The sequence below is a fragment of the Hesperophylax consimilis genome, chromosome 26 (assembly GCF_061612785.1).
Source record: "Hesperophylax consimilis isolate HC1 chromosome 26, BYU_Hcon_1.0, whole genome shotgun sequence".
In the NCBI taxonomy this organism is placed as follows: domain Eukaryota; kingdom Metazoa; phylum Arthropoda; class Insecta; order Trichoptera; family Limnephilidae; genus Hesperophylax; species Hesperophylax consimilis.
In genome coordinates, this window is record NC_142861.1 from 10,106,240 (window position 1) to 10,127,438 (window position 21,199).

Below are 21,199 nucleotides of genomic sequence, written 5' to 3' on the forward strand. Positions count from 1 at the left end.
GCATTTAAATAATAAATTAATTTTTTAATTATTTTTTCAATGGAATCTAAGTAGATTTTAAAGTGAGAGGACCAGATAGAAGAATGACTTCGAACTAAAGAAGAACACAAGATTTTAGTTACGATATTTTTTTAAATCTCTGCCCTCGCAGAGAAAGAAGCCAATCATTTTTTACTTGTTTTATTTGTTACCGTATCGATATGAGAAAGAAAAATAAAATTTTGAATCAAAAACGATAATAATAAAAATTATGACAACTGCATATTTTTAATTTGTAAGCTCAAATTAGTTCGTTGTAATTTTTATTTATTTTTGTTTTTTTTTATAATCAAATTAATTTGATTTAAAAAAAACACCGTAACTAAAATTTTGTGTTCTTCTTTAGTTTGAAGTCATTCTTCTATCTGGTCCCCTCACTTTAAAATCTACTTAGATTCCATTGAAAAAATTCAGCATAAATTTCTAAGATATATTAACTATCAACCCACTCTACCTGTAATCTCAGATAGAGACTTGATTTTTATTATTAAAATAAATTCAATCAACTAGAACTACTCGACCAAAAATTAGTTATAATAATTGCAACCACAATATCAGGGTTAGATACTCGCTTATTCCTAGATTGAATGAAGTTAGCAATACTTTCGCAGAAATTATAGATTTGTTCAGCTGCGCGGAATATGTTTACAATAAGGCTATAATAACTTAATAAACTTAATATTATTATTCTGAATCTTCTAGTTATGGTTTGATGTACTACTAAACACTTACATTACTCGAAGAAATGCTTAAGATAGAAATGTTTAAAAAAGTAATTATCAAAGAAGAAAACAAAATGAAATGTTACGTACTCAATGGGTTAAAAACATTACAAAAAATGCCGAAATGGTGTAGACGAGAATAAACTTCTTCAGGAACAAGTTTTTATTGAGATGATGACGGTGTTGGGCACTTAGCGCTCGTTTCGATTGTGTGAGAGTTTCACAAGGAAAACTAGAGTTTCAACAATCAATTGAAAAATTATAAGTGATCTTGGGTAGTTATTTCTGTAACTATGAAGGCTATTACTCAATTGCGTGTAGTTATCGTATTGGTTTGTGTGCTCCAAGTATCTGAACAACAGGAGTTTATATCTCCTTGTTCAAAAGTGTTTAGTTATGACCAGGAGAGATCAACCTGGGTCGGGAGAGTGGAACTGCTAGGTGCTAATTTTGAAAACGACCTAAACCTAGAAGTTGTTTTGTCTCTGAAAAGACCATCATCGAGTGACTTTCAAGGATCCATTACTTTAAACGACAAAAAAACTACAGCCCTTCAAAGCATCAAATTTGAAAGGAAAATCACATACATAGTGAACTTTCCTCTTAGTGTAGAAATACCATCTATTGTATCAGTAAAATTCAACGGAAAAAACTATTGCGATGGTATTAAACCGAAGAAACACGTAACAATTATCCGATTGGAACACAAAAGTCAATTGAAAAAAGTAGACAACGCGCCAAGGAAAACGAGAAGTACATGGAATAGACCAGTCACGAAAAGCCCCAATAAGAATATCACCGAGAGGAGTCGAAGTATCCGAAGTCCCAGTACCCTTGGAACTTCTAGGAAACCAATAAACTTATCACCACCCAGGCTTACTCGCTATTCAAACGATCAGAAATCTGAGGGATCTCAGAAATGGCATATACCAGCATTGGAAGCTGAAAAAGATACCGATTATTACGGTGATATTTTTACATTTAAAGAAGATAACATCAAACCTACAGAACATGTTCAAGTAGAAAATTCTGATGACTTGTACGAAGAAAGTTTTACATTAGATAAAGAAACGAGTCAGAATGAACCCGTAGTTGAAACTAACGCTAATAACCAACCTAAAAATCAAACATCAGACAATTTAGATTACAGTGATTATTTTGATATTAAACCAAATAAAAATAATGCAGAAACACCGGGTGAGTCGCAAAGGCCAGAAATCGACTACAGTGATTTAGTTGCCGTAGAAATGACTCAAAATCCAAATTTAAATCATGCAGCATCTAACGATCAGCTTAAGGCTGATTATTTGGAAGATTTTATTAACAAATTTGAAGAAAATACCAATCGTCCTATTAAGAAAGGCCCGTCACCTGATGTCGAATATGTTGATGATAATGGCCCGGAAGAAGCTTATAACGATTATTAGAGAAATCCTACGAACAGCGAAGAACATTTTGAAACTTCTACGAATGTGTGCCAACGTTAATAGAGATAAAATAATTATTCGTGTGAAACGAAGATGGCATTGTGTTGAATAATTTTCTTATTGTAAGGACACTTTTTTCGACAAATTTTGTGTTTGTGGTTGCTTGTTGAATATGTTTTTGACCCTGAGATCTATAGTTTCTTGTTGGATATATTTTTGACCCTAAGATCTGTAGTTGCTTGTGGGATATACTTTTGACCCTGAGATCTGTAGTTGTTTGTTGGGTATGTTTTTGACCCTGAGATCTCTAGTTGCTTGTTGGATATATTTTCGACCCTGAGATCTGTAGTTGCTTGATGGATATATTTTTGACCCTGAGATCTGTAGTTGCTTGTTGTATATATTTTTTTCTGACCCTGAGATCTCTAGTTGCTTGTTGGATATATTTTTTTCTGACCCTGAGATCTCTAGTTGCTTGTTAGATATATTTTTGACCCTGAGATCTGTAGTTGCTTGTTGGATATATTTTTGACCCTAAGATCTGTAGTTGCTTGTTGGATATATTTTTGACCCTGAGATCTGTAGTTGCTTTTTGGATATATTTTTGACCCTGAGATCTGTAGTTGCTTTTTCGATATATTTTCGACCCTGAGATCTAGAGTTTCCAATATATATGTTAATTTTTACGTCTTGTGTTTTGCATTTATGAATGTAAAGGAGTGTTGTTTTAAAATAGAATTGTTTATTTGTTGCTTTCCTCACTTTCCCTATGAGTTAAGATGCTGCAAATGTTGTCTTCTTATATTATTATATTATATCTTATTCTTCTTAATATTTTTGCTTTTATCACTTTTCAGTCACTTTTTATCACATTGTATCTTAGTAACATTCAATATATTTCTTAAACAAGTTAATTAACTGATAAACCAACTAAAGATTACCTCATGTACAGTGTGAGATTTAAATAAAATATTAACTCTGCGCTACTGTGCAGTATGGCTTTATGGATATCCAACAAGCAACTACAGATCTCAGGGTCAAAAATATATCCAACAAGCAACTACAGATCTCAGGGTCAAAAATATATCCAACAAGCAACTACAGATCTCAGGGTCAAAAATATATCCAACAAGCAACTACAGATCTCAGGGTCAAAAATATATCCAACAAGCAACTACGGATCTTAGGGTCAAAAATATATCCAACAAGCAACTACAGATCTCAGGTTCAAAAATATATCCATCAAGCAACTACAGATCTCAGGGTCAAAAATATATCCAACAAGCAACTACAGATCTCAGGGTCAAAAATATATCCAACAAGCAACTACGGATCTTAGGGTCAAAAATATATCCAACAAGCAACTACAGATCTCAGGGTCAAAAATATATCTAACAAGCAACTACAGATCTCAGGGTCAAAAATATATCCAACAAGCAACTACGGATCTTAGGGTCAAAAATATATCCAACAAGCAACTACGGATCTTAGGGTCAAAAATATATCCAACAAGAAACTACAGATCTCAGGGTCAAAAATATATCCAACAAGCAACTACAGATCTTAGGGTCAAAAATATATCCAACAAGCAACTACAGATCTTAGGGTCAAAAATATATCCAACAAGCAACTACAGATCTCAGGGTCAAAAATATATCCAACAAGCAACTACAGATCTCAGGGTCAAAAATATATCCAACAAGCAACTACAGATCTTAGGGTCAAAAATATATCCAACAAGCAACTACAGATCTCAGGGTCAAAAATATATCTAACAAGCAACTACAGATCTTAGGGTCAAAAATATATCAAACAAGCAACTACAGATCTCAGGGTCAAAAATATATCCAACAAGCAACTACAGATCCCAGAAATCATTTCCATCGGGTCCTATGTCATCTTAACACACTCAAAAGCTTAAAAATATGCTATTTTTGGTAACGTTTTATAAGTAGTTAAACCAGTTTCCCAATTCTAGCACTATTTTCCGGGAAAAGTGTATAGTCTTTGCTAAAGACCACATTAATTATAAATCTGAAAGAAATATTTTTTTCACTTCAATGTATGATGCTTAATGGTGATGTTTAGAAACTAAGATGCAAATTTATGTTTTTGAGAAATGTTTTGTTTGATTTTTATTGTATTTGTTCGCTCAAAATATAATTCATTTAGTTTTTGCTTGGATTTTAAAATGAATAAAACTTACTTTCCCGCTAATTGTAAGCTTTTATGTAATAATATTATTTAATAAACAAAACCTGGTTTTATTATTTTGCAATCATCACGGTTTTTAATCATTTGAAAGCCTCCGTAATCGAGGGGTAAGATTCTCGGCCAACAAATCAGAATGTCGGGGCTGCAAATTCCGAAGCGCGAAAGAAAATGTTATTTTATTGATTTGTGTTATTTCATAATTTAATCTTTTGAACGTTCCAGAGTGGAAGATACTCTCAGTATCGCCCTGGTGTAAGATCACTATTCAGAATTGAAATGTTGCTTTCAATCTGACTAGATCTGAATGGCCAGAAAATTGTCCACCATCCTCTTCCCCATCTCCGTCCTCTCTCCACTACCTTCAGCCTCACAACCTTAATACTAACTGAGGATGCCATAGTCTCACTGGCTTCAGATAGTAGGGACTCTTATGCTACTGCGAGATTGAAATGGTGGAGAAAGAATTCATTAAATCAACGGAAATCATTTTTTTCATAATATGAATATTTTTACAGATAATATAAAAGAAATGTTCAAAACATTTTTTAGTAAACCTTAATCACGAAGAAAAAAATTTCTATGTACGAGTTAATATCAGCTGTTCAATGTTTTATAAAATGCCTCGAAGCTTAGAGTTTTTTGGGTTATGTGATGTTAATTCACCAGGTTCCAGCATGAACTACGAATTTCCGGACACCGTGTATTGTAAACGAGTTTTATGAAAATGTTTTCAAAGGTTCTCAAACGTAAGTGACCTCAAAACTAAATGAAAAATTGCCTGTTTCAGTAAAATGTTTGATCTGTTCATATTGATAAAATTAAGTTTACCACAGTTCAATGGGTTAGAAAACGTTCATATAATACTCCCTTGATGTTCACTCCTCTCAAAATAAATTTAAGATCAAATACTCTTATTTATTGGATTTTTTAACTGCAATATTTTTTATTAATAAAAAAATGCAGTTTTTTGCCCGGTATTGAAGAGGTTAATCTTAATAAGGAACACGTTATTCTCGTTTTCCTTAAGTAAGGCAAAGATCGTGCTGATAAATGGTCGACACTGAGCAATGGTTTTAATTCAGTGAGAGCGTCACAAGGAAAACAATAGAGTTACCACAGTCAATTGAAGTGAAAGTGAAGTGGGCAGTTATTTCAATAATCATGAAAGTTATTACCCAGCTGTGTACAGTTCTTGCGATGATGTCTCTGATACAAGTTTCTGATCAAGAGGAGTTTATATCTCCTTGTCCAGAAGTGTTTAGCTATGACCAGGATAATTGGGTTGGGAAAATCCAACTGCCGACTACTACCATCAAAAATGATTTAAACTTGGAAGTTGTGTTGTCTCTGAAAGGACCGTTACCAAGTCCTTTTCAAGCATTCATTACTTTAAACGATGATCTCCTAACACTCTTGCAAAATGTCCTCACTAGAAAGAAAATCATCTACATAGTGAACTTTCCTCTTAAAGTTGAAATACCTTCTGTGGTTTCGATTGCATTCAATGGGCAGAAGTATTGCGAGGGTATTAAACCGAAGAAATATGCAACAATCATTCGATTGGAACATAAAAATCGATTGATAAGTTTAGTTGAAGCCACAACGAGAAAACCGAGTACTGCTTCAACACGAACAACAATGCCAAGAAACAGGAAAATAAGCACTACCCGAAGAATTACCCGGCGACCAAACACACAGGGAACTTCTAGGACACCAAAAACTAGAGAATCTCCTCCCCTAGACTTAGATGAAATGTATAGTGGAATATTTAAAATCATGAAACAGGACAATAATGTGACACCTAACCTAAAACCAGCCACACAGCGAACTTTTAGGAGAACTACAGAATCACCTGACCTCGGCTTAGATGAAATATATAGTGGAATATTTAAAATCATGGCTCAGGACAACAATGTGACACCTAACCTAAAACCAGATACACAAAGAACTCCTATGAGAGCAGAAACTACATCTCAACATACAACTCACCACGATTTAGATGACATGTACGCTGGAATATTTAAAATTATGGAACAAGATAACAACGTGAGGCCTAACCTAAAACTAAATACACAGAAAACTTCAAGGAGACCACAAACTACATCACCACGAATTACAACTCACCAGAATTTAGGTGGAAAATACAGTGGACTACTTGAAAACATAGGACATACGAGACCTAACAAAAAACGTCCCACAGTTGTAATATCTAATGTCAAAAATCAACCTACTGATGAAACTTCCAATAGCAGTAATTATTCAAATACATCAGAGGAACCAGTTCATAAAGAACCGTATGCCGATATTGAGAACTATGATGAGAATGATCCGGTGACACCAAGAGAACCAAGACAACCACACGAAGGCGAAACATACACAGAAGAAAAGTACAGTGAAAAATTGAAAGGTTTTCTTGACATTCGTACAAACTTATAAGTTCATGTGAAACAACAATATTATCTGAAACATTAACAAAAGATTGTCAATGATCAAAAAAAAAAGAACGAAAAAATAACTGTTCACTAATTCAATGTGCCAAACGTAGTCACTATTTATTACAATGATTACTAAATATTTATTTGAATGTTGATTGAAATACAGTTTAAAAATTATTTATTTATTTATAATACAGCTTATGTATAGCACAAAGTTCTATTACATAATATGAAGTTAATTAAATGTTAGGCCAAAAAAAATCTTATCGTAATGTTGCTTAGAGTTTTATTGTGTCTTAAAAGTAATTATGAATAATGAGGAAGAGGAATTAAGGATAAGGATGGGAGATGCTCCCAATATATTCCATACTCACGTATTAATTTATGTCTACACTAAAAAATTCTCATGGTAATGTTGCTTGAAGTTTTATTGTGTCTTAAAAGTAATAATGAGGAAGAGGAATTAAGGATAAGGATGGGAGATTCTCCCGATATATTCCGTACTCACGTATTAATTTATGACCGAGCGCGTTACTTCTATTTCAAATTTATGAAACAAGAATGTCTACACTGCGTAATTTTTTGACATACTGTGATTATACGAGTATACGAAAATATCTGACGTTGGTTCTGCTTACGCACAAACGAAATAAATCGGTTTGTCGTTTTATCTCGACGGTACGTGAATAAAATAGAAAAGCTCAGACGATTCCAGGCCTTTGATCAGAATTTTTAAGGCTCCTTATTTACTAGGCAATGTTTTTATTGTTCGAATAGATATAAATTATTTATGTAGTGAGGCTAATTATTAAACTTACTTGTATATTTATACCTATTTGAAGACAATTTGTAAATTTCTTAAATGTAATGCATCTCATTATTATTTATTTCATGTTGTGATCAAGTTGTCTTTACTCTACACTGTAGAATAAATACAATAAAATCCATATCAACACATCTGAAAAATAAAATTGTTCGATTTCATAAAGTCTAATTTAAACATATTTTAAATTGTAATTTGCTTATTTACTTTATAATTTTAACATTTTTATTTAAATATGCATTAATTTCGATACATTTTTTTTAAATTTCAGTGTGAATTAAGCTGTACCTACATTTGAATTTATTTATACACATTTATTTTAATTTTATTTTATATTATAGAAACAAACAGTACATGATTTACAGAGTTGAAACAATATACAGGAATAAGATACTTCCATGTTGTGTACCTATGATATGTTTTCTGTAATGTCTGCTAAGTGGTATGTTTATTCCTTAATTACCAGGTGACTTGTGTAGTTTAAAGTTGTGTGTGTGTATGACGTGTGTAATGTATGTGTGAGTGTTTGTGTGTCTGTCTGTATGTATGCGCATTGAATAGTTTAAATTATTGACATGATGCCACGTTTGAATTTGGGCAGTGAATCCGAAAAAATGTCAATGTTAGAGTTAAGACAAATATTATTTAGAGTATGAAGAGCAATATGAAAATTATATTTATAAGAGTACTCCAGGTTAATTACTATAAGACAAAAAGCAACAGAATTAATGTGAATGTCCGCTTTTTATCCATTCTAGATGAAATAAGTAAATTTCCAATGTTTGTAATCTTGATAAATGCTTTAATTAAATTTAATAATTGTTTTTACTTACAACTGCATTTAGCACGTATTCGATAGGCCATCAAGAGACAATAATTCATAATAAATTTAACAGAGTTTTTGATTTGTTCATTCTTGTTAATCTAATATATTATTTCTGTCTTGTTTGGTGTGCGTGTTTGTAGAAGTTTTTATTGTAATGTAGTTTGTCTCTTGTAAGTAAGTTGGTAATAAATTGTTTAAAACTTTGTAGATAAAAAAGAGAACGATATAGAAAATTATTTGTTTCACTCATTGTATACAATTCCTGAAGGTTTTTCTGTATTGGTTTATATTTATTACACTTCACAGTTTATCTCATTACTCTATTTTATATAGAAGTTAACCACAGAATAATTAAAATGTACATTTCTATGAAACCAAAGGTTCCGAAGGCAATTTGATAAAATGTTATGAAACTTTGTGGTTTATGTAATTTATGAATTTGTTTTTTATGAAACGACAAAAAAATGAGGTGACAAAAATGTTTATAATAAATTTTTCTAATAAAATGTGTATTTTTTTCGTTATCAGTAATTTTAGACTTTCTGGCAGCATCTTTAAGAATTGTAACGATCAATATGCCAGAGGCCTGGAGGGTTGATATTCCTATATTACTAAGAAAGATAATATTAGAACAGTAGTCTATATGTCGTAAAACAATTGTTTTATAAAATTGTTGGTTTTATTTTGCCGAAATTTTACAATTCTTCGAAGGAAGACACATTAAAAATATTTTTTTGCAATTTTCTTCAAGAAATATTTTTGAGTTTAGTGTTATTATTCTTACTTACCTTCATTCTTATAAATACATTATCTAATTAACCATTTCAAAGTTTTCATTATGACTTTCCAGGTCATAAAACCACATTCAGACAAAAAAAAAATTTATTTTGCGACGAATCTCCACAAAATCCTTCACCCCTGATATAAAACGAATAGAAAATTTGAATGATTACAAATCAAGAATGAAAATTTGGCTGAGAGAGACAAATGAAAAAAATCTGAAAAAAACATTAAAAACGACATAGAAAACTAATAAAACAGAAAAGAATAACTTTATTTCGCCTCCCTAGTGAAGAGGACTAAAAAATTAAATTTACCATAAATATATTTAATATCATACTTTGTATGTAAATTTTTTAAATCGTCTCTAAATAAATAAAAAAAATTAAAAATATTTATTTTACAGTTGTTCGAAATCTATTACATTATTCGTTTTTTTTTCTCTAACATACAGTGTACATAATATGTACCCATTGTACAAAAATGTTAATAATAATCATAGTCTGTACGGGTTAGTAGTAACATGGGTGGGACAGAAATATGAACATGGAAAGTAATGTGCAAATCGCACTGCGTTACATGTTGCATTGCGTGTTGCATTACATGTTTGCATTGCATGTTGAATTGCACGCGTCTGAATGCGGTTTTACCGACTGACTGGGTCCCAGAAGTCAAGTTTCCTCTTGCTGTACTTCCCGACCGTGGCCTGCTTGAAGCTTTCTGGTACCAGAAAGAAATATGTTTTAGTAATTAAAGCAATTACCTTAAAATATTAATAATACGTTCAACTCCAGTGAAATAGTGGCAAAATCAACAACTCTGGCCGCTAGAGGGGCTAGCATATTGACTTTGACATTTCATTCAATGGCGGCAAATTGAATTTGTACTAGGTGGTGGTGCTTCGCGCTTTTTAAATATATGTTAAAATAATGTTCCAAAAAGTAGGTTCCTTGTGCAGTTTATGAATGTTATTATTACAAACAACTCCATCAACACTTTGCTACACTTCAAGTCGTTTTTCAGGATGCCAAAAAAAGTTGACAGGTTTGTTGGTAAAACATTATACGACTTCGTTAAATCCTAGCAAATAAAATGTTTTTAAAATGATCATAGTAATTATAGGTTAAATTTGGCAAAACTAAGTTAGTTGAGTTCCATGTAGCATTCTGTGGTCATGTTGAAGTTATAAATTATCGTCAATATTAATGTTCTGAATTAGTCGTAGTAGTAAATATTAAAAATGATTTAAATATATAATACATTCTTACATATTAAATTATAGTATTTTATAACCTTTCTGAATCGTCAAAGAGAGAGTTAATAAAACCAGTAGGGTCGTACTTGGGTTTTATTTTTTTATATTTTACTAACGTAAAATAAAGACTATATTTCACATAAAATCCATTAAAATATATGAGAGAAAACCAAGGCACACAACTCATGCCGCTAGGAGGCGCTAGTGTAGCATGTTGCCATCAGAGTGTGTGAAAAATGACAGAAGTCTGAGGTATTTTATTAATATTGTAGGGTATTTGATTAAGGAAGTGATTTTTTGAATTTAAGCGTAATTTTTAAAATTGGAACTGTTGTTTGGTCAAATTAAGATAAGCGATAAAGTAATACAAAATATTAATATTTTAGCAGAAAATTATTTTAGGAAGACATGGCACGATCAAGGGAATCAGATAATTGAGTCGAGCCATTTCAAGAGTCAGAATGATAGAAGAGTATGTTTAGGATGATGTATGAATTTGAATGAGGCAAGAAGTGTGTGCCAAGACCGAGTTGTTTGGCGGCCCTTACTCTCTGCCTATCCATGCGGCGAAACAGCGTGATGGTTAGTTAGTTAGTTAGCCTTTTTCAATATTAGAATATCTCACGGGTCTGCGCTAGGTAAATAATAATCGTCAAAACGAACAAAATACCAGGAACAAAGAAACTTGATTGGGTATTTCCACTTGATTATTATTATTTCATTACAATAAATCGCAACAGATTTTTTTTATTCATTCAAGACAATATCAAACTGAAGATATGAAACTGAGAATCATAAAAATATTCCAGGACCTCAGTCTTGCAGGAGTTTTGCTCTAACACTGAGCTAATTCGACCCTATCCCCTTCGGTCATATTTCAACTGTATAACACTTTGACTAAGAACTACCAACATTATCTTACTTCTTAAACCATATATTGTAGAGGCTACTATCTTTATTGTATGCTATCTTTAGAGCAGAACCCCGACAAAGCTGAGTTCCCGAGATCAATTCTAGATTTGACCGAATATATTTCTGATTTTTCTGTTACGCATCTTTCGTTTGAGAGTCGTTAGTATTGTCCTCAATGATTTGTAGCGGTAGCTAATCGTATTATTCCTCTATTATTTAATATTCTAGTAGCTTGCCGATAAAGTTTAAATATTTGAATTTAAGGTTTTACTAATTATTAAAAAATAAATTAAAAAAAAACGTTTTGCCAAAAAATGACCGAGAATATTGTAATACGCAACAAATTTTGATATTTTTTACAATTTTGAAATTAAAGATTTCTTGGCTGTGAACAACCCGACAACATTTAATTTCTACTTCGAAAGTCTACTATATAACTCAAATGTTAGTATAAATTTAAAGTTTTGCAGATACTTTGATAAGGAGCTGAAAAATAAGTCGAAGACATTTTACATCATCAGATCGAACGATGGGTATCAGATCACGTTTTTTTTGTTTGTTAATATCGCACAAGAGTCCCGACGGTCTGGAACCAATGAGACAATGGCATCCTCTATTTTTTAGGGTATGCTGTTAGGCTTAGAGGTAACAAAGGAAATGTAAGGCTAAGAAGTACCTGACTATTCAAATCAGGTCTTCAAACAGAGCTCAAGCCATTTCAAGCAACTTTAGATTATTTAGGGCGATACTGAGAGTATACTCCAGACGGTCAAAAGTCGAAATAAAAAAGAGGATCGTATGTGACTACTTATTCAAACATAGTTGTGTAAGTACATTTTTTGTTTGTTTTCCTTGCATTGCAATGCAGTAATACTCGTATTAAGAGGAGCAGCTGCGCAACTTTTTCCATACGAAAGTTAAATTTGAATTTTAGGCCAAAGTAACGAATACTGCATATTTCCCTTTGTAATCAAAATATATAATCAATCTCTAGTTACGAATAAACCACATTATTTATTTGGGTTTTAAAATAAAAATATAATTTTTCATATGTATTTGCAACAGTGATACTTTGTAAAAATAATGAAATATAAAATTAAAAATAAGTTTAGTTGACATCGCGTTTGGCTCCCACCCATGCGTAGTGTATTAAATTCCTCGGCTGGCTAAGTCCTCCATCACAACACAAGCAACATTGGTGGTAGTAGTAGATTTTCAAATATTGCCAGGTTATTCGTAACCCGGGAATGTTTGTCTTTCATTAAAAGAATTAAATAAATACGGTTTTTGAGTGAAAATTTTTAATTTATATCGACCATTTCGTGTTTCAACTTAAATCCGTCGTTGGTTATTAAAAATTTTGCCCATCAAATGCTTTTTTTATTTTAATTTTTTACTCACAAATAATTTCCAAACACAAGCATTTACTTACAAATAAATTCCAAAGTTCCTTCTAAAATTTTGAAAAATCGATTTCTTCAATAACCCATATTTTATAATTTTAAAAACAAATAAATAAAGTAGCTTGTATACTTACTAGATATTTGATATACCCTTTGATTAATAGTTATTAAGTTTCGCTAGTTATTAAGTATTTTAGCCTGAAATTTAATTTATGTTTTAAATGAAAAAGGCATGCAGCCGTTACTCTTAAGAGAACGAGTGTTTATAATATTTCCAAAGGTTAGAGAATCATTTATTAAATTTTATTAATTTAACCCATTGATGACATTGGATAGTCTGTAGATAATACCAACAGTTTTCTGTGTATATTTTTTAATTCATTTCTGCACTTAGTGTCTTATAAACATTAGTTTACCGCTAAGCTAAGTGTTTTTAAAAAAAAAAATTTGGTTGTTTTCATGTGAAAAAATGTAATAAGCAATAAATGTTGAATGAAAAATTCTAGTACATATTGAATTATTGTTCAGGTTTATAATAAACAGACGTAGCTTAGAGGTTAGAGCAGCTGACCGGCAATCAGTAGGCTGCGGGTTCGATTCCCGTGGACGGCATTTATTCTTTCACGGTGTATTTCTTTCAATGTGTATGCGTATTTCAGGCGAATAACTATTGTTTATTCTAATTTGAAAATCCTTTTCTTTTAAAAAACATGCCTTGTTCAATACTGGTTCGTAGTTTCGAAATTCTCAAAATTGTATGCCTATGTTAATTGTGTTTATTAAATGTAATATAGGTCCATGTTTACATCCCTGGGGTACGCCGAAAAAGAAATCCAAATCATTGCTTACTGTATCGCTGTACTATTTAATTCTTTTCCAGAAAGATAATCGTCAAACCGTGCGAGTGCGACGTCTCATTAGACACATATTAGGTTTTTTTACTGTTTCTATAATTCAATTATTATGTCACAATGTGTTGTAATCGCTTATTACTAACCCTAGTTGATAAATTGTACATACTACTTGCTTACTATCTACATATCTAAATACGAAAAAACGTCTTTGTAAACATGTATTAATGTGACTTGTAACATGCATGTAACGGTTGCAATTGTGAGTGATAGGAATCGGTTTTGTGCCAAAACACTTCCAAAATCTGCTTTGACATAACATAAATGTTTAAAGAAACAATATGTGTTATCTTTAATGTTTTTTTAGCAGTGAAAGTTGTAAGTTTGTAAGTAAAAAAGCAGCATGATTTAAAATTAAATCTATGACGATAGTTCATAAGTGTTTACTCCGCAAAGTATTGACTCCAACAATGCGTTGTAAAAGTTGAACGACACTGTAAAAATAATATTTCTAACTTTTCTATGAACGAATTTTGTATATACACTAGCTGACGTGTACCCGATATTGCTTCTTAGGAGATAAACATATGCTATGGCCAACTTTTCTGTGGGCCTTTTTAAGATGTACAATTCCGTAGTACATTATTTTGATGTATCTCTTAAGTTTTAGCCAGCGTTAGGAATGTAAGCGCCCGAAAATATTTTATTTACGATTTGATTACAAAACATCGACTTTTCTCTACTTTTTATGAATATAATATTAATGCACTATATACATAAACTTTTCGGGAGAAATTTTCAAAATGAAATTGAACACTTTTAAAAATCCGTTGCGTAGTTTAGAAGAAATAGACAGATGCGGATAGGACTTTATTTCATACAATTTAGAGATAGATATGTAAAAATATTATTTATACAAGTACAAACTACAATTATTTTATTTGGAAGTAAAATATTTTTAGCCCGGAGCCAAAGAGGTTGAGTTTCATATAAAACACGTTATTCTTGTTTTCCTTGGTGAGGCGAAATCGTACTGTTATATAGAGGACACTAAAATTAGCGATGATTTCGATTCAGTGAGAGCTCCACATGGAAGGCAATACAGGTTCAACAATCAATTTGAAATTATTAGTTAACTTGGTCAGTTCTTCCTGTAATTATGAAAACTTTTACTCGGTTGTGTGCAGTTCTTGCAATGATGTCTGTGATACAAGTGTCTGAACAAGAGGAGTTTATATCTCCTTGCCCAGAAGTGTTTACGTATGATGAGGAGAGATCAACTTGGGTTGGGCGAGTTGAACTGCCAACTGCTAATATCGAAAACGATTTAAACTTAGCATTAGTGTTGTCTCTCAAAAGACCGTTACCCACTACCTTTCAAGGATTCATTACTCTAAACGACGATCCCATAACAGTCTTTCAAAACATCATTAACGGAAGAAAAATCACCTACAAAGTGACTTTTCCTCTTAAAGTAGAAATACCTTCCGTTGTTTCAATTACATTTAACGGACAATCCTTTTGCGAAGGTGTCAAACCGAAGAAATTTGCGACAATCATCCGATTGGAACATAAAAATCAATTGAGAAGTGTAGATGAAGTCACAACGAGAATACCAAGTACTTCTCGTGCTCCACCACGCACAAAAAGGCCAAGAACCAGGAAACCAAGCATCACCGAAGGAGTTACCCGGCGGCCAAACACCCAGGAAGCTTCTAGGAGACCAGAAACTACAGTATCATCTCAGCACGATTTAGATGACATGTACATTGGAATATTTCAAAACATAAAACAGGAAAATAACATGAGATCCAAAAAAAGACCAGATAAGCAAGGAAACTCTAGGAAACCAGAAATTACAGTATCACCTTACAAAGATTTAGATGATTTGTACAGTGGAATGGAATTTGAAATCGTGGAACAAGAAAATGTCAGACCTCCTAATAAACGTCCCACAGTTATACCTAACGTCAATAATCGACATATTGATTATTTTACTGGAAAACATGAAGGACAACATGTAAAACAAAACAAACAGACAGAAGTTTCGGAAAAGGCGGTTGAGAAAGAATCGTCTGCTGAAATCGAAAACTATGATGAGAATGATCCCGTTATACCAAACGGACAGATTTCAAAAGAAGATGAAACATATCCAGAAGATAATAACCGCAAAAAAATCACAGATTTTATTGATATTCGGATAAACTCATAGGTTAATGATTGAACACTGTAAAACAAACAAAATTATATGAAACATTAACGAAAGATTGTAATTGTTTAAAAGTTTAAAAAAAACGAAAACCATTTCCCTAATTTAATTTGCGAAACATGAATTTTTACAAACATGACTAATATTTACAGAATTTTGTTGATTGAAATATTGATTTAAATGAATATAATATATTTTAATATGTAACTGCCAAAAAATAAGACAAGGCACATTTAAAACACCATATGTTTAGTAATAATAATTTTAGTGGTGAGCTCACTTGTATATTGAAACCTATTTGACAACAATTAGTAAATTTACTGTAACAATTTTTTATTTGCTATAAGTAATATTACTATTTTATAAATATTGCATTTATGGTAAATAAATTATTTTTTTAAATTGTATAATTTTGGAATAATATTGAAAAATGGATTATCCCTAAATTGGAATAGAGCAGGTCAAGAGAAGGTTAGTTTGTTAGTTTACAATGTGTGGCATGCTATAAAAAAATCATTTCAGTTTTTATCCCAACGACGATGATCGAACAAGAAAAACTAGTTTGCGTTCTTTTTTCAGTTTTTTTTTTTTTAATTTATGAGAAGGAAACACTTTCCACTTCAAGATCTTTGCAGAGCAGTGGTGGTTAGGATGTAAATACGGATTTTCACACAATATATGTAGTTTTGGAAGTTTATTATGGCATTTGATTCGTTATCAAAGATCTTTTTCCAGATACATAAAATAGGTTACATTCTGATTATTTTGTAACTCTTAGGTAAGTTTTAAAACTAGTTTTTTAGTATTTTTTAAGTCCTTTAGAAAATAATACTGAAGGAGCAACGGCAAATGCATTTTTGCCCGTTTTGTGGGCTTTTGTTTCAAACGTTATTATGTGTAAATATATTAGAAATAGTTTGGGTCCAAGTATACGTCCTTGGGACATGGCGAAAAAAGTTGTTTCGCTACTAAACTTTATTTTGCTAACCCTAGAAGTCTAATCTATTTTATAGGTACATAAAGCCTTAACATACGTCTCAGAGGCGTACACATGTAAATGACAGCCAGTAAGCCAAAATATACCTACTTGTGCCCTGTTTTTCGACGGAAAGTTAAGGTTGGTATGTAAACTAATCATAAAACACAGTTTTATCAATGAAAACTACTCTCAAAGGTATTTATTACAACGAATTAAAACATTATGCTTGTATTCAAACAAAAAAATCATATTCTTTTAAAAAAACAACTTACATATGTTTTTTTAAAATAATCATTTATTTTTTTAAGATTAATTTCTTATTCTTAGAGCACACATTAAAAGTAATCATGCTTTTAATTACTTGCTATAATTTTAGAGCAATCTACACAGACATCAACTTTGTGCTCAGAAAATACTGACTTTTTTCACCTACAGCACATTAATTTAGTCATTCTCTTTTTTTTTGCAGCAAAAAGCGCAGTATTTACGTTTTTTGGGCTCTAGTTCTCCTGCCGGAAGTTTATTACCTGAATCAGTAGGTTTCGCGAAAATTTGGCTTATATTTTTAAGTCTGAATCCAAGCTTAACCGAATCTGTGCTGAGTTGTTTAGTGAATTCTCTTTTGTTTGAGAGTTTATTTGATCATGTTGTGGCCATAAATTAAATCAGAATAAACAAAAGCCATGTTCAAGATGCCATAGTAAATAGCCATTGACCATCTATTAGTTTTGCGGCTGCACGACATTGAGGCGCACATTTGATCAAATGAATCTACTCCTCCTTTTGTTTGGTTCTAGAAATGAATCATGTCTGGGTTTCCACTTGAATTATTAATTATTGCATTTTCATCACAACAAGCTAAAAGGTAAACCATATTTGCGGGTTTTGGTTTGTACGATAGAAGTGTCAGAGGGCCACCAAAACAAAACGTAGAACTGCCAACAGGTCGAGATCTCGAGTTCTTCAAATTTTCGTGCATTTCCCGCTTATTTGATCGAATAGTGCCCACTAGATTTAATTTGTAATTTGAGCTGGTCCTCGAGAGGTGCGGACTTTATTCATAGCTGAATTTCTGTGAGATTTTTTTTTAATTTATTTTTTATTTTTATTTATTTGATATTTGAAAAAAATATTTTTTTACATAGATAAGTATACAGGATATAAACAAGATATAAAACAATAGATGATTGACCCTTATTTGTTGACCAAACATCCCGCGTCCATTCTTACCGCGAAGAGTATTTCCAGGAACACGATAAATTCGCACTGAGTTGGCAGATTGCGAAACATGAGCAGAATTAGATGCTAGGTCAGATTTTGAAATGTTAAGCAGATTCTTGTAAAGGGAAAGCCTCTTCAGTTACATAGTTATTCTCATCTTCGCTTTGAATGTCGTCCAAACTGGCTGGCCTCGTCTTCAGGAGCTGATTCTCCCAGAGAAAGACTATCTTCTTGGTCTAAGATTTTCAAAATATCGTTACTGTTTAATATATTAGACCATGACATATTGGTATCTGAAACAAGGCCAAAATAAACATAAAATGGAAGAAAAATTAACGAAAGTACAAACACATAATCTTAGTTAAAAGTTACACAAAGCCTCAACATGCGTCTCGCAGGCGCATACCTCAAAAATTCAAAAATGGCTGGACTTACTTTAGTGATACAGATACCATCCGCGAGCTTCCGTCGGCCACTGGGTTGGTTAAAGAGCACGAGGCGCTAACTTCAACCGTTAGAAAGAGAAATAGAATTAACGATTGTGTGTACGCCTTGCAGGCGTAGATAAGGCTTCTAGGGTTAAGATTGTCGAATCATGCGATGCGACACTTCTTAAAAATTATTTATTTTTATAATTGTACACGTATATAATATGTAAATTTTCTGCCTTGCATAAAATCCAACGACACAACCGAAGAAGCGTGTAATTAATTATGTCAATTTTATTTCAACTTCTACAAGTTTTACGCAAATAATATCATTTTAATCTCTTCGTTTCCTGTTTGAAAACATTTGCTTCGTCAACATATATATTTAACATCTGATCTCAAAAGAATGGTGAAAAAATATTCTACAGATTGAGATCGTGCTACCGTCTTCACGAAGGTATTACAATTTAGCTTACACCGAAGATATTTTGCTTGTTCCATTTAGGATTGTGCTGATTACGTCTTATCAATCTCAATTTCCCAAAATATCTTGCACATGCGCGTGCACTTACTAATCTAACCTTACCTAACCGCACAGTTTTTCTTTTATTGTTTCTGCCCCTGTCCGATTCAAGATAATACATTTTTTTAATATTTAATATGGGAAATTTAGATGAAGATAATATTGTTAATTCTGAGTTCGATACAACAAAATTATGTTAAAAATGGGTAACAATGACCGATTATATAAAGACGTTGCCCCGGTAATACAGAAGACAGATATCCTAGGTTTGATTTCAGTTGCTACCGTTAACTTTTTATTTTTTGTGTCCTGTTTCGTGTTTCCTTTATTTTTTTTAATATTATTTCTTCTTCAATATTATTATAAAAAGAGAAACATGAAAGCCGAAAAACTTGTTTCTCAAGAATCCGGATAGTTTTATTCACAGTTCTTCAGAAAAACAATTAATTTTAAGTCGTAGACACTCTTCGATTGACTTTCGATGACGCCACTTCACTTCTACGAACACTCGAAACATCCGGAAATCTTCTAATGGCCTAATCAAAAACGAAAAATCAGAATTAATTTTATAACATGTCACGACCTAACGACCTTTGGTGGAAGGAATTTCAAACCAGTTTACCAACGCGGTACAGAATATATTTTTCTTTTCCGATCATGATTACTAGCTTGGCGGTGGCTCACGAGATCGTCGTTTAAGCTAAAACGTGTTTCTTGAGTTTTAAACTATCCATGCAGGAAGGTGGTCATCATTTGCATCAATCAATACTTTGTAATTTAGTTTTTCATAATTCATTCCACCAATTCAGCATGGAAATTTTTAACCGGGGAAGTTCAATAACTGTTCTGTTATGTTCTGTGATAATGGCCTGTGGACACCGAGCTGTCATTTCTCCTTGCAGTGACGTGTTTACATATGTGCAAGATGATAACATGCGGTGGTTCGGTAAGGTAAAAATACGGAGCGCTGATTTTGAAATTTATAATTTGTTAAAGTTATCCGTTGATTTATCGATGAAGATGCCACTGTCTTCGAAATATGAAGGACACATTGATTTACTGGATGATCCCAAAGTAGTTTACGAAAATATTGTTTATGGAATTTTAATCAACTACAAAGTGGTCTTCCCTTTGGGGACTGTGCCATCGCTGGTTTCGATCACGTTCAATGGGATAAACTACTGCAGCGGCGTACCACCAAAGAGACTAGCAAGGATCATCAAATTGGAGCATGTAAGAATTTTCGAAGATGACGATGAAGAAGAAGATAAGCCGAAGGCAACGCACAAACCAAAACCTCCAAATAATACTACTCCGAATCCAAAAAAAAATCGGGTAGCAATCACGAGTGGAACTACGAAAAGACCGTCTCCTAATCTTACTCCAGGAAAACTTACTGATAGTCCTCAAAAACAAACACAAGAAGTTAATTATAAACTAGAACCGCGATTTGATACACAGGGTGATTATGATGCCTCAATTTTCACATCCCAAGATTACGAAGACGAAAAACCAGATGATAAAGATACAGCAATAGAAGACCAATATTCAGATGACATATTAATTCCGAGTGATATTGATATTCGCAGAAGAAGTAATTTGTAAATTTTAAATTCCTTTTTTTTTTCTTCACTTTTTGATTCAAAACTAGAAACAAATTAGCCAAATTATTTACATTGTTTTTGTGGACCTCAGTTAAAATTTATTTTAGTCATTAAAAACAAAACTAGAAATCAGGTAACTGATTTTAATTTTTTTATGTTTGATGGGAATTGTTAAAAAAAAAATAATTACGACGATAACGAAAACTTATTTGATTGTTTTTTAATTGTATTTTTTTGTCTCAACTGAGGGAAGTATTGGTACGTTTGGTAGATACAGGGTTTTCCAATAAGAGGTGTTGTTTTGATATTCAATCGTAAAAGATCAATGGTTTTGTTGCTTGTGTGGCACGTAACGCCGTCTTGTTGAAAGTGAACGTTATCCAGATTAATACCATCCAATTCCGGCCATAAAAAATCATTAATCATCTCTCGATAGCGCAATCCATTCACCGTAACTGTTGCTCCAGCCTCATTTTCAAAAAAGTAAGGTCCAATGACTCCGCCAGACCATAAACCGCACCAAACAGTCACACATTGAGAATAGAGAG

At 32.3% G+C, this 21,199-nt stretch overlaps 2 protein-coding genes across 3 annotated transcripts in view; both read left to right on the forward strand.

The window, feature by feature from the left end:
* The window catches only part of LOC149411087 (acetylcholinesterase-like), a 325,241-nt gene that overhangs the window by 207,290 nt on the left and 96,752 nt on the right, over positions 1-21,199 (forward strand). The window contains exon 1 of one of the 2 annotated variants that reach the window (XM_089647427.1): positions 19,806-19,993. The exons of the other annotated variant lie outside the window; for it this stretch is intronic. The gene's annotated coding sequence lies outside the window, so the exon portion shown is untranslated. Of the gene's footprint in view, positions 1-19,805; positions 19,994-21,199 lie in introns of those variants that run through there. 2 annotated transcript variants of the gene reach the window in all.
* LOC149411088 (uncharacterized) lies at positions 892-2,632 on the forward strand. The gene has a single exon (XM_089647171.1). The coding sequence runs from the start codon at positions 1,055-1,057 to the stop codon at positions 2,186-2,188; it is 1,134 nt and encodes a 377-aa protein (XP_089503297.1). The 5' UTR covers positions 892-1,054; the 3' UTR covers positions 2,189-2,632.

Coding starts and splice junctions, on each gene's coding strand:
- LOC149411088 (XM_089647171.1), top strand. CDS start 1,055: ATGAAGGCTATTACTCAATTGCGTGTAGTTATCGTATTGGTTTGTGTG.